The sequence below is a fragment of the Schistocerca gregaria genome, chromosome 3, assembly GCF_023897955.1.
Source record: "Schistocerca gregaria isolate iqSchGreg1 chromosome 3, iqSchGreg1.2, whole genome shotgun sequence".
Taxonomy (NCBI): Eukaryota; Metazoa; Arthropoda; class Insecta; order Orthoptera; family Acrididae; genus Schistocerca; species Schistocerca gregaria.
Window position 1 is genome coordinate 553,390,063 of NC_064922.1, and position 13,739 is coordinate 553,403,801.

The 13,739-nt window shown below is 42.0% G+C and overlaps 1 protein-coding gene across 2 annotated transcripts in view; it reads right to left on the reverse strand.

Moving 5' to 3' along the window:
* Nucleotides 1-13,099, reverse strand: part of LOC126355973 (uncharacterized) — a 185,466-nt gene extending 172,367 nt beyond the window's left edge. The window contains exon 1 of one of the 2 annotated variants that reach the window (XM_050006579.1): nt 12,710-13,099. In XM_050006579.1, coding sequence (XP_049862536.1) covers nt 12,710-12,878 — 169 coding nt within the window. In that variant the 5' untranslated portion in view covers nt 12,879-13,099. The remainder of the gene's footprint in view (nt 1-12,709) is intronic. The other variant, XM_050006580.1, reaches the window with a different exon arrangement.
* Nucleotides 13,100-13,739: the final 640 nt, after the last annotated feature.

The window sequence follows — 13,739 nt, forward strand, 5'->3', positions numbered from 1 at the left end:
ACGAACGCTGGTCCAACTGAGGCGCCAGATGGAAATAGCATGGCAAGCCGTTCAACAGGACTACACCCAGCATCTCTACGATCGTCTCCACGGGAGAATAGCAGCCTGCATTGCTGCGAAAGGTGGATGTACGCTGTACTAGTGCCGACATTGTGCATGCTCTGTTGCCTGTGTCTATGTGCCTGTGGTTCTGTCAGTGTGATCATGTGATGTATCTGACCCCAGGAATGTGTCAAAAAAGTTTATCCTTCCTGGGACAATGATTTCACGGTGTTCTTATTTCAATTTCCAGGAGTGTATATGTTTTTCTCTCTCTTCTACTTTTTAGATCAGTATCACGAAACGTGCTCTTCTAACTCCATAAATAGCATTCAGCGCTAGAGCTGAAGTAAATTTGTGAACTCATGTTATAGTGAAGTTGAACTTGCGTGACATTTGTGTTTAGGAAAGTGTTGTTATGAAATTATCCTAAAACTTACTGTGTTGTAAATTGTTGTATTTGTGTTGCAGTATGGAAATAATATGAGTCCAAGTGGAAGAAGTTGCGTAAATAATGCTGACGCGTTTTACTACATGTGTGGTGTTTTGCTACATATGTGTAAAATACACGTTGAATTAAAACAGAAGAACTATTAGTGGCTTTGTAAATAAAGCTTACCTTGGATACTTTGAATTAGGTTTGGAGATTGGGTTGAAACCCGGGCACCCCATCAGGTCTGCGAAACGTTTACGACAGTGGACTATCGGGGAAAGAAAAATTCTGAAGTTCTGCATACTGACAGTTTGGAGAAAATTCAAAAACCACTTCGGTGAGTGTTATTTCTCCCTACGAAATATCATTGGAATCGATCGAAACAACCGTGGCAAATGGACTTATCCTGGTCTGGTTTCTGCCAGACATAGGTCTCTCACAGTCAGAGGAAGTGCCAGTCGCAACGTTTCACGAGCTAACAGGTCTCTGTGTCGTCTCTCCGATACAAATGAGGGTGACAGTGATTTTGATGGGACGTCGTTAACTCCTCAACATCTCAACCAGGATAAGTTAAATGACCTCACCAGAGATCTCAGTCTGTCGAAATTAGCTTCTGAATTGTGAGCTTCCAGGCTGAACGACAAAGATTTATTGCAACAAGGAATCAAAATTACTTTTTACCATAGAAGAGAAAATGGTCTGCTTTTCTTCTTCTCGCAGAAAGACAACCTTATATTTTGTCACGAAATCAGACTGCTGTATAAAAAAGGTCTTCCGGAATATTTTACAGGTGAAAGGCGCTTTTTGTGACCGCTCAGAGTGAAGTTGTCAATGTGTACTTCTACAGAATTGCTCATTGAATGAAAATGAAAGAAAAACATAACACTATATCCTTGGTCTTGTAGAAGATAAAAAATTATGAACAACAGTGTGTGATTTGCGTGGGCATGAATACCGTAAACTTCCTCCTTGGACAGCCAAGTGACCACACCCAATATCTGGGATGGCAGAGACGAAACGCACCAATGGGCTAGAAAAGAGTGGCCTAAGAGAGAAAACACGTACGTTGGGGAAATGTCATTAAGATCCCATTAGTTGAAGGTGAGGAAACCATTCTCCCTTCAGAGCATATAAAGCTGGGATATAAAGCTGGGCCTTCTGAAGCATTTTTAAAGGCTCTTGACAAGAATGCATCACACTTTGCATACATAGAAAAAAATGTCTCAGTAGACTGCGAGAAAACTTAAAGCTGGAATATTGGACGGTCCACAAATAAGGCAATTCATTAAGGATCATGATTTCGTAAATTCTGTGTATGAGGCTGAACGAAAAACCTTGATTTCATTTTTTACACCTGTCGGCAATTTTCTCCGCAAACGGAAACCTAAAAACTACGTTCAGCTGGTAAGCAGATGCTTGGACGCTCGCCAATATTTTACAGAGTGTTGGGTTTAAGATACTTATTTTAACGATTACTCGTCATAATCTTTGCTGAAAAGGCATTTATCAGCGTGTTTCCGTTCATCTGTCTTTCTTGTTGTGTTATTGATTCGACTGGACTGTTTTCGTGAGTATGTTTACGTCGTTCATCGAAATCTCAGCAGTGTGTTTACAAATCATGGCTTGCGTGCAGTTGCAGCTGCAGCGAGTCTCCAGTAATGACAAGTTGTTTGTGTTCTGTATTCCCTTATTAAATTAGTGATTTACTTATGGCGCCTTTGTTGCCCATGTGTGCTGTTACTTTCAGAACTAATAATCAAATTAGCTAATTTAATAATACTGAACCTTAAATTGCTGGTGAACCCATGAATCACCACAATAAAATACAAACACTGAATAGTTGATGGTGTATGAATCAGAACAGTGGCGTAATTAAGTTTGCAAAAATAATGACAAGTTTTTATTCAGTTAAGCCTTGAAAATGGCGGAGTGTGCATCCGCCGAAATATCGGCAGTTGTCGAAAATTCAACCTGGCTGAATGCCCGTAAGTACTTTGTGAGATATTGTGAATGAAGATTAAACTGTGCCTCAGAACATTCATCGATCATAGTCTTCATCCTGCAGCATTTATTCACCTTCAAGCTTCCTCTTGGCATCCCTTTTAGCACTTCTTGCTTCTTTGGTAACTTGAAGAGCGAATCTTTCCGCTTCATGCACCCATTCTCAGTCACATGCAAGCAATTGATCTTCCAAATTAGAGCCACATTTTATGCCTAAATTTCTCAGGACTTCCAACCTTCCTATCACTCCATCATTGAAACATACCACTGCATCTAGTATACCAACTTTTAATGTATTTAGTCTTTCAAAAAACATTTTTGGATAATCTTTCCCATATGCAATGGCTGAAACTTTCATTTGTATTCTAAGTGCCCCCATGAAGATATTTACTAAGCAAAACACGGTGACTCAGGTCTCAAAAAAATTGTTTATTCATAACAGGCTCTGGAAGAGAATGCTTATGATGGTATATGTGAGCACTTTCTTTTGCTTTTTGGTAGCCACGCCAAAATCTGCTCCTTTAGGGCAAAGTCCGTGAACAGAGTGGTCATCTGTGGACAACGTATGAAAGTAGGTGGCCCTTACAGCTTTTCTCATTGTTGCAACATCATTCAGAGGTGCAGTTCGTCTAATGGTCAGTCCAAAATAACTCTGAAGAAGATCTGTTTCAGTGTCTGTCAGTCTGCCTCGGCCAGACAAAGATTTTCCATCAGATAGCAACTTTCCTTTCATTTCTCTTCGTAGCTTCCTTAATCTAGCACCCATTCTCTTTTCCACATGTCAACAACACTCCAGTTTTGTTACCAAGATATCACCATAAACATTGAACTCATTAATTTTATCGAGAACTTTAGAGTCCCTGTTGCATAAGTATTTCCTCTATCTAACATTATAAACGGGCACCAACCTCCGAAATATTTTTAGAGCTCCATCACACTCCATACCTCCATTGTAACCATCATGATTCTTAGAACAATGATATTCAATATGTCCTTCAGTGTTACCATGGCAGGTGTGGCAGCACTTGGATAAGCACTCAACATCAACAACTTTTCCATTCTCCAGAGAAGTAGCACTTACAACACGATACAAGGAACGATGTCCTCGACGTTGGCATGCCCCATCAAGTTCAACAGCAGTGTCCCTGGTTCCACTAATATTTACAGTTTCTTCTACTCCAAGTTTCATAGTTGCTTTAGACACAGCCGTCAAGAGACCTAAAAGTACTTTTATGTACTTGTTGAACCTACTGGGAAGAAGAAGAGTGTCCATCTAACACCAAAACGTTTGAACAGCCTTTTTTCCTTTTCCTATTGCTCGCACTGCATACACTAACTTCAAATTCACACATATGAATAATGCACAATGTTCGAAATCATTTTCGATGTAGATTTAGTGCGGGATCTACACAGAACAACTAATTTTGATGCCAAACCCTTCGTGCTACTTTGTTGTTCAGTTATTTCCAGACAGAAGGGACCGAGTTTGATTCCTGGCTGGGTCGAGAGATTTTCTCCTGTCCGGAACTGGGTGTTGTGTTGTCTTAATCTTCCTCATTTCACCCCCATCGACAAGCAAGTTGCCGAAGTGGGGCCAAATCGAAACGGCGAACGGGCTACCCGACCGGGGTCCCTAGTTACACGACATTTACATTTAGCCTACACCATCTCATTGTTTACATTACACCACTTCATTTATCAAAGAAGATACGATGACCATATCAACAACAACAATCCACTACAAACAGCATTGTTGTTAACACAAAAATTTGAATCACCAGGAGTCGTGCCCTAAGGAACTGATACATAAGTTACTTTCAACAGTGTGGCTTGCTTTATTTGTGATCTGATTACCAAGGAATTTCCTTTTATTGAATTTCTTGATGCGTGGCATAGTTCGTATTTTTTGTACACTAAAGAATATGTACTTCCACAAATATATGTAGCACTTGGGCAACAAACATTCAGTAACAAAAGTAAATACTAGCAAAGGTAGTCATTTAGAGACACTAGAAACCTGCACTGTTACCAACATATGCAATGTATCATATGTATAATCGCTGGAAACAGAAAGTTCACAGATATTTTCAGAATAAGATTGGTTTCTGTAACAGATATAAAAGCGGCGTGGCAGCATACGTGACCGTAACTTTAAAATTTCGGATATATAGGTCATTTTTCATTTGAAACCCTATAGTGTATATATCAATTTAATCAGAAAAGACTAAAGAATTTAACAAAGTCAGTTTTTCCACCATTTGTAAGTACTCTGTATCCTTAACAACCGTACGCCGGTGCAACAATACTTTTACCCTTTCACATCGACTCAGGCGGCAGCAGAAAACAGCGAGCTGTGAGACAGGAACGGAGCACTGCGGCAGCTGTAATGTTCTGACGCATCCACGAACATTTGAAAACTACGCGGAATGCCCTCCGGATTATTAGGAAGCAGGGAACTTTCCTGTCAGAGCCCTGTAACACCAGCAGATTTCAGCGCGATATGCACCCTTTTACTGGCCAGGTCGAACCAATTTGACTCACATGCACGACGATGTATGCTGGAATTGTTAACGTCAGGTGACCGACTCAGGACGAATACGTTCACCCTCGTGGCACACGATATGTCTGAGATGATGCGCAGTTCTACTGTTGGTAGTCTTACCTCCACTAAACGTGCACAGCTGTTGTGTCCATGTCGTCCCAGCTTCTAAAATGAGAATGCTCTGAGCTTTATGGCCTTCCTAACATTTGCACAAAAGCTCAGATTACATGATTCTCTCTTAAATGGCCTCCTTCACCCACTTCCCACTAACTGGCCACCTTCACGACAGACTGTCATCTCGCCCAGCTAAATGTTTTGGGAACCAGTGCCCTCTTGCTCTGTCCCTAAGTGGAAAGAGGGGAGTGGCATGGCCTCAAGTCCGTCTGAAGGAACAATCCACAGAGCGCTGCTGCCCAGAATTACTCGGACAGCCAGGTGACTGGCACAAAGTGGTTCAAATGGCTCTGAGCACTATGAGACTTAACATCTGAGGTCATCAGTCCTCCAGAACTTAGAACTGCTTAAACCTAACTAACCTAAGGACACCACACACATCCATGCCCGAGGCAGGATTCGAAACTGCGACTGTGGCGGTCGCGCGGTTTCAAGGCTGAAGCGCCTAGAACCGCTCGCCCACACCGGCAGGCCCAGGTGACTCGCAATCCATCTCTCTCCCCATTCTCTGGCACCTCTACTATGGCCCCTTGGGTATAAGTTCTCTATAGGCTGCACATGCATTTATATGAACATTCTGCCCACATTTTCCTCATGTAAAAAAAAGTCATAAACCACACATACCAAATGTAGTACTAGATAACACCGAGATCTTGAGCTATAATATGAATATTAATCCTACTGACAGCATTCTTAAAGTCAGAGAGTGGAGTGCCACCTCTCAACGATAATCGTGTGTTGTAGTAATGTATTAAATTTAGTACATTAGTTTTCAGCCGGTGTTCTTTGCTGTTTCTAGTGAAATATTTCCGTAAATACTTTAGCTCTCTGTGTTTAGTTTCATTGAGTGTCCCAACTGACGCTTGAATTTTTTGTTTTCGACAAGAAATTGTGGGAAGGTTTTTTTATATTGGTATTAGTTGTGGTTTAGTAGTATTAACAGAAGTAGCTGCTTCCTTAGTAGAGAGCGAAATTCGAGATCACGGATGTTAGTTCATTAAAACACAAAGGAGGAACTAGACAGAATGAGGGGGGAGATGGGTACTGGGGAATAGGAACCGTCAAATGTGCAGTTTGATTTTAGAAGTGTTTCAACAACTGAAAATGGATTAAATAAAAAGGTTTCGAAAGCTAGGCACCTTTTTTGATTTAACTAAGGCGTTTTATTGTGTTCATTACAAAATAGTGCTCCAGAAGTTGGATCACTATGGAATATGGAGAGTAGCTCACAAGTGGTTCACCTCTTACTTTGGGAACAGACAGCAAAAGGTCATTCTCCACTGTATTGACAATGGCTGTGGTGTAGGGTCTGAGTGGTGCATGGTTCAATGGGGGGGGGGGGGGGTGCCTCAGATCAGTGCTGGGGCCACTCCTTTTCCTTATTTATATAAATGATATGCCTTCTAGTATTACATGTGATTCTAAAATAGTTCTCTTTACTGATAACTCTAGCTTGGTAGTAAAAGATGTTGTGTCCAACATTGTCACTGTTTCAGTTCAGGATATAAGTTCATCGCTTGTAGAAAATAAAGTTAAATCACAGTAGGACTCACTTTTTATAGTTTGTAGCACACAGTTCCACGAAACCTGACGTCCTAAGCACACAGAATGACCACATGATTAGTGAGACTGAACAGTTCAGTTTCTAGGTGATCGGATAAATAGTAAACTGTCGTGGAAAGCTCATGTTCACGATCTTGCTCAAAGACTTCGTTGCCTTTTTTACTATTAGCACTATATCTTAAGTAAGTCATATTTCGGTACCAGAAGTAGTCTGCTTTGTTTATCTTCATTCGCTTATGACATATGGTATTATACAGGGTGTAAATTTTAAGTTGATAAACCAGAATAACTCGAAAAATAAGCTTCACACGAAAAAATGTGTAGAATCCAAAATTGATTATTTTCGAGAGGGACATCTGCTGGTGCTAAAATTAGCCCGCCACCCCGCCCCCCCCTGGGGATGGTGCGGGAGACAACTTTAAAATTTCAAATTGGAACCCCCATTTCTTATTGCAGAATCAATATTCTATTTAAAAAACTACATACATTTTGTCTTAAACATTTGTTTTGATTCTTGGTAGTTGGCGCTGTAATTCAAGAAAATTCATGTTTTTGCGTCGAAAACGGTTACGGATAAATAAAAACTATTTATTTACTTCGTAAATAGTCAAATGGTTTGTTTGATAATTAAATGTTGTGTGGCATCATGACCACGAAACAAACAAAACTTATCCGAAACTGCAGAAAAAGTTAATATTTGGGTCAACATTTCTAAAACTCTTATTCCTCTCTCTCAAACCCTACACTATGGGGAGAGAGGGAGAGTTTTAGTTTAAGCGAATCAAAATTTACGAAGTCAATAAATATTTTTTATTCATCCGTAACCATTTTCCAAGCAAAAATGAGAACGTAGACTTTCTTGAATTACAACGCTAAGTTCAAATGGCTCTGAGCACTATGGGACTTAACACCTGTTGTCATCAGTCCCCTGGAACTTAGAACTACTTAAACCTAACTAACCTAATGACAGCACACACATCCATGCCCGAGGCAGAATTCGAACCTGCGACCGTAACAGTCACGCGGTTCCGGACTGAGCCCCTTAACCGCGAGACCACCGCGGCCGGCAACGCTAAGTACCAAAACTCAAAACAAATGTTTAAGATAAAATGTACGTAGTTTTTTATGTAGAATCTGATTCTGCAATAAAAAAATGGGGGTTCCCATTTGAAATTTTAAAGTTGCGGGCTAATTTTACCACCAGAAAATGTCCCTCTTGAAAATAATCAACTGTGGATTCTACACATTTTTTCGTATGAGGCTCATTTTTCGAGTTATTCTGGTTTTTCAACTTAAAATCTACGCCCTATATTTTGGGGTAACTCTCCCCATTCTCAAAGGGTATTTTTGGCTCAGAAACGGGCGGTTAGGGCAATAAGTGGTGTAAGTTCGCGAACCTCCTCTTGAAACCCGCTCATTAGCCTGGGTATAACAGAAAGATTCATATATTTCTTAGGATGAAAGTAAGGAAACTTGAAATGTGGGGGCCAATGTCTTTGGAATGAAAGGATATGTTTGCATCAACAATAGATAGTATTGTGAAGTTTTAACCAAGTGTTTTGATAAATTAGTAAACTGTAAAGAACTGATAGATTGAAAACATAAAACTTAAGGAAATTAAAGATATAATCTATTCGTCACATGAAGAAAAAAGAGAAATAATTTGTAAATCTACACACAATTTTAAAGCATCAGATCGTACAATCAAATAATTCTTAAAATTCAGTAGATGTTTGCATTAATTACTCTGATAGCTAAATTCTGGGGAGTAGGAAAATATCAATCTCTACAGCCAACGTTCTTACTGCCTGTAACATAAAAATTCTTTCTCAGTCATCGCTCAGGATAAATGAGAGGTGGGTGAATGAATAATTAGGATGATATCAAGCGGGGTTTAGAAGATACCAATTCTGAGTATAAGAAACAACAATGTCACTTTAATATTGTAAGATAGAGCTAAAAGTCTCGATAATATTAGTGTGAAATGTAGATATTGAAATGGCTTATTATCGTTATCAGGCTAACTCTCTAACCTAATATCAAAATAGAATACAAATAATCTTGAGAAAATATTATATTACATTTGATTTGTTAGTATTTTTAGTAATGTAGTAATACTGACAGAGTAAATATTGTCCAAAAACATCTGCAAGTAGTAGTTAAACACATCACAGAAAGACAGGACGATAAATCTCCTTCGAAAATACAGACGTTATGAGTAATAACAAATTTAAGAATCTCAAATAAATCTTCCAGTCTAAATGAGGGAAATAAAGTGATAAGATTTATACGACAAACAACATAACGAAAAAAATTGCTCATGTGCGCATGTTAGAATACGAAGCCATGTCATTTTTGTTAACACTTTTCTGGATATTAACTTAGTCATCGCTTTGTTGTAAAGACCAATGTATCCGCCAAAGTTGCAAGCGACCTCCGTCAGGGTGGTATATGCACTGCCTGACAAAAAAATAAAAAATAGAATAAAAAATAAAATGAAATAAAATTGAAGTACCCAGAAGGGAAGGAGGAAGCAAAATGAAACAAGTTGAGGAAGTATAAGGTGTTATTTCACCGGTGCAAAATCATATCAAATTTACTAACAACTTGGTGGTATAAGTCACTTATCTTTATACTGTCGCACCCGCCACTGATCTGGATACGTCTAATGATTCGGGTGGTCTGGCTCTCCTGAGGCAATCTGGCTCACAGCTGTTGTAGCTGGTCCTAGATACCCGGTGTACTGGCACTGGAACGGAGTTAACGTCCGAGCTGGTCGCACACACATTCTATGGGGACAGACGTGAGGATCTAGCTGGCCACTGAAAACTCGACATCACGCAGACAGTTCATGAGGGGACAAGCTACGTGCGAACAACAATCTCCCTGTTGAAAAATGGCACCACGATAGTGTCACATCAGATTTAACACATGAGGACGAGTCGTGACCTGTAGTCATATCCGATGGCTTCCCACACCATGATGCCAGGAGTAAAACCGCGGAGTTTCTCCGAAACATCGTAAGCATAGGACATCTCTCAAGGTCGTCGTCGTACTTGCAGAGTATGGTTATCAGCGGTAATCCAGAATAGCCATACATCGCTGGATGCAATGCAATCCCAGTTATCAGCAGTCGGTGCTCCCTCGACACGGCACCACTCCCCATCCAGCCGTTTATTTTGTGGTGCTAACGCAGTCTGCGCATGGGATGGTAATTTCCTAGATTGTTGCAGAGTGTTGCAGGAAAGTCCACTGTATATGCTCATATGGCAGGCGTAGGTATAAAAGGGCTATGTCGTACCTGATGCACAATACGACGATGCTCCCTTGAGATGGTGAGAGGTGATCGTCTCGAACCTGGACGACTATGTTGCCCGATGTTCCGATGCAGTCCTATACTGCGCACCGTCACTTCCGAATGCCCTATTAATCTGGATATTGAAAGATACTACGAGATGCACTATGAGGCCATTTCAAACTCTGGTAGGTGTCCATAATGCTGTCTCATATGAGTACGCAGCACCTCTGTGTCATTCACATTGATCGTACATCTGACACTGTTTACGCACCTCATATACCGTACCAGAGCCGGTAACTACGTTAAACATGAAGATCACTACTGCACTCTTGTGATCGTTTAACCTGTCATAGATGATTACTAATCAGTTACATACTCGCCGATGATATATACAAAGTTACATTGACATCCAACTGTGACTTCTGGGTGCTTCAATCTTTTTTTTTTTTTTTTTTTTTTTCAGGCAGTGTACAACATCCAGATGAGAATTACTTGCAGAAGACGCCACGATGAAAAAATAACAATATTACGACCCACCCAGACATTTGAAGAAACTCTATTTTTAAATAGAGTTTTGAAGAAACATGCGTACCAAAACCAGTCTGTGAATGCATAATTAAAACTAACAATATACAAACAACAGCAACGCACAATAGATAAATTTGATTGGAATAGACGATATTTCAGAAACATATTTTAATCTATCAGGGGAAATGAAGATGTTAAGTAACGCGAAAGAAAGATCATGGGGAAGGTACTAGGGGGCTGCTCACACTATACTCCAAAATTCCACAATATTACAGGAGAAATGAAAGAAGTTTTCTAGAGAAAATTAAAAGCATATAAAAGGATCAACAATTAAAAGAGACAGTTATAATACTTTCCACGATGAATATACACTCATGTTCAGAAAAAAAACAGAACACCTTGAACGACTAAAGATAGTATGTCCATACTCACACGACATGTACATTAGAATGTTCTGCAGAAATGATTAACATTTCAGTCACCTCAGTTCAGCAAGTGTCCTGTTGCCTAATAGGCACAGGGTCCATCATGGGCCCTGATAACTAGTTCCATGCGTGATGCCATCGACGCTTATAAGGCGCGAATGGCGTCCTGTGGTATAGCTATCCGCTCTGCATTCACATCATTCCAAAGTTCATCTGTGGTGGTTGGCATTGGCTTGCAGCGCTGCATCCATCGTTTCACCACATCCCACACGTTTTCGATTGGTGACAAGTCTCGTGACCTGGCGGGCCAGAGCAAGAGGCTGATATCCTGTGGCACCAAGAAGGCACGTGCTCGTGCAGCAACATGTGGTCGTGCATTGTCTTGCTGAAAAAGGGTGTCTGGGATGTTGTGCAAAAAGGGTAAGACTAGAGGTCCCAGGATGTCGTTCACGTAGGTCACATTAGCCGCAGTGTCCTGGACATGAACAAACTGTGATTTATGGTTGTACACACTAGCACCTGCGCCGTAAGGCCTTTAGTTGGCGCTGTATGTGTTGAGCAAATGCAGTCGCTGTGATACTGCTCCGCCTGTCTGTGGCGAATTAAAATGACCCATTATTTTCGAACAAACGGAACCTGGATTCCTCCGAAAAATCTATCTGATGCCATTCCTGTCACCAGTTACGTTGCCGTCTAGCATGTTTCTGCACATTCGGCTACGAACTGTCACCCCTGATAGTGTGTGATGTGTTCCACTGTTTCACTGTTGCGCCAGAACCGAGGAGGAAGCAAGCAGATCTGTCCTGAAATGCCATTCGGATGAGGTATCCATCTTCTCTGGGGGTGGTCTGGGTGGTGCGACCTGTCCCATCTCGTCGTGGATCATTCTGCACCAACCCTTTGCACTGTTGAAAGACTTCGTCCCACACGAGCAGCCTTTTCCCGGATGGGTACGTCAAATTCTCTCATGCCAATAATGCACCCTCTTTCAGGCTCACTGATTTGATGGTACGGATCGCGCATATGTCTGCGAGGAATTCCTGCACGTCTGCTCAAGTCGTACTGATCCTGTACCTTCTGTTCATAGCGACAATAAAAGCCGCAGGCGCATTTTACCGATAAGTAGTGTTGCGCCGCGATAGTCATGTTGACCTTGACATGGTTTAAATGCTAATCATTTCTGCACAACATACTTATGTACATGTTCTGTGAATATGAACGTCCTGTCACTAGTCGTTCAAGGTGTTCTATTTTCTTCCGAAAATGTCCTTCACAATGATCACTCATCACGTTCATAGTGGAGACTACGAAGGCGAAAAAAAAAACTTTATAATAATTCGAGAAACTGAAAGTTGACTGTTACAGGCTTTGGATGAAGAAGCTTGCATTAGATAGAGTAGCATGGAGAGCTGCATCAAACCAGTCTCAGGACTGAAGACCACAACAACAACACAGGCTTTGGAAAGGGCTTGGATAAAATGAATATAAATAAGCGTGGGTGTAGAGGCATTAAAAATATAGTCACAAAATTAACAAAGATATTTTCAAGGTAATATAGAACAACGATTCCAAGGAAGAAAGGAATCATATGAATATATGGTGATGTGTTGGTGACTTAGCTGCTCTAAAGTGCTCCTTAATTAGCCTTTAACTAATAAGAAGAAAGAAGACGTTTATAGACTTGTAATAAGTGACGCAGTACTTACCTCCGTAGTCAGGGCGAATCCTTCTATCGTACTTGCTCTTGTCCAACAACGTGTCCAGCAACGACGTGAAATTCTTCGAGAGCGAGCGGTAGTCCTTCAGCACAGACGCCGAAGCGTCTGGAGCCACCAACAGGCACAAAGTGATAATTACGAGGCAGAACCGCTCCATTGTGCCCGGCTGTTCCAACACACCACCCACGCCTCGCGAAGCCTGCAGGATTCAGTTCATAATGTGGCCGAGTACGTGGGGAGAGCCGAACAGGCGAGGAATTGTCGGGATCGGAGGTTGTAGCCAGGGCAGCCGTGTGACACGTACTGGAGTGCGCCACGTGCGATGACTGGGCCGGCCGGCGACTGCCCGCCCAGGCAGACTGGCGCCGAAATAAGAGCGGCCGGCGGGCAGCTGCAGCGAACATCCCCAAATCTCTGCGGTGGGCGCCCGCCTGTATAAATACCCCGCCGGCACGTATTTATAGGCAGTGCAGGGCGCGGCAGCAGGAAGAACAAGAAGGCGCGCGTAAGAGGCGGCTGTTAGCGTTGGGTAACACGGCGCGGAGGCTGCCAGCGATCTGGGCCTCGGCCCTTCCCCCAAACGCGCGCCGACCACAACAGGTGCGCGTCCCGCCTGATGCGGATCCATTCACGAGATGCCGCCTCCCGCCTGGGCCGCTGAGCTACAAGCTACGCGGCAACGGCAGTCCTCCACGAAAGTATCACCTATCCGCAGTGACATGAAGTCCATGAATGGTTTGAATTGGGCTCCACGTAGCCAAAATTAACCATTTCCAGTCAATGAACGGTTCATTCGAACAGAGGACTCAGTTCATTCCATGTAAACACTGCCCATATCAATATGGGCCACCACCAGCTTCCCTAGCGTCTTGCTGACAACTTGGGGGGGGGGGGGGGGGGTGCACGACATTCTAACGCTGCTGTTAGCAACTGAAATATGGCCTCAATTGACCAGTCGACCGATTTTTAGGGTCCGAACGGTACGGTCACGAGCCCAGGAGCGCTTCAGGCGATGTCG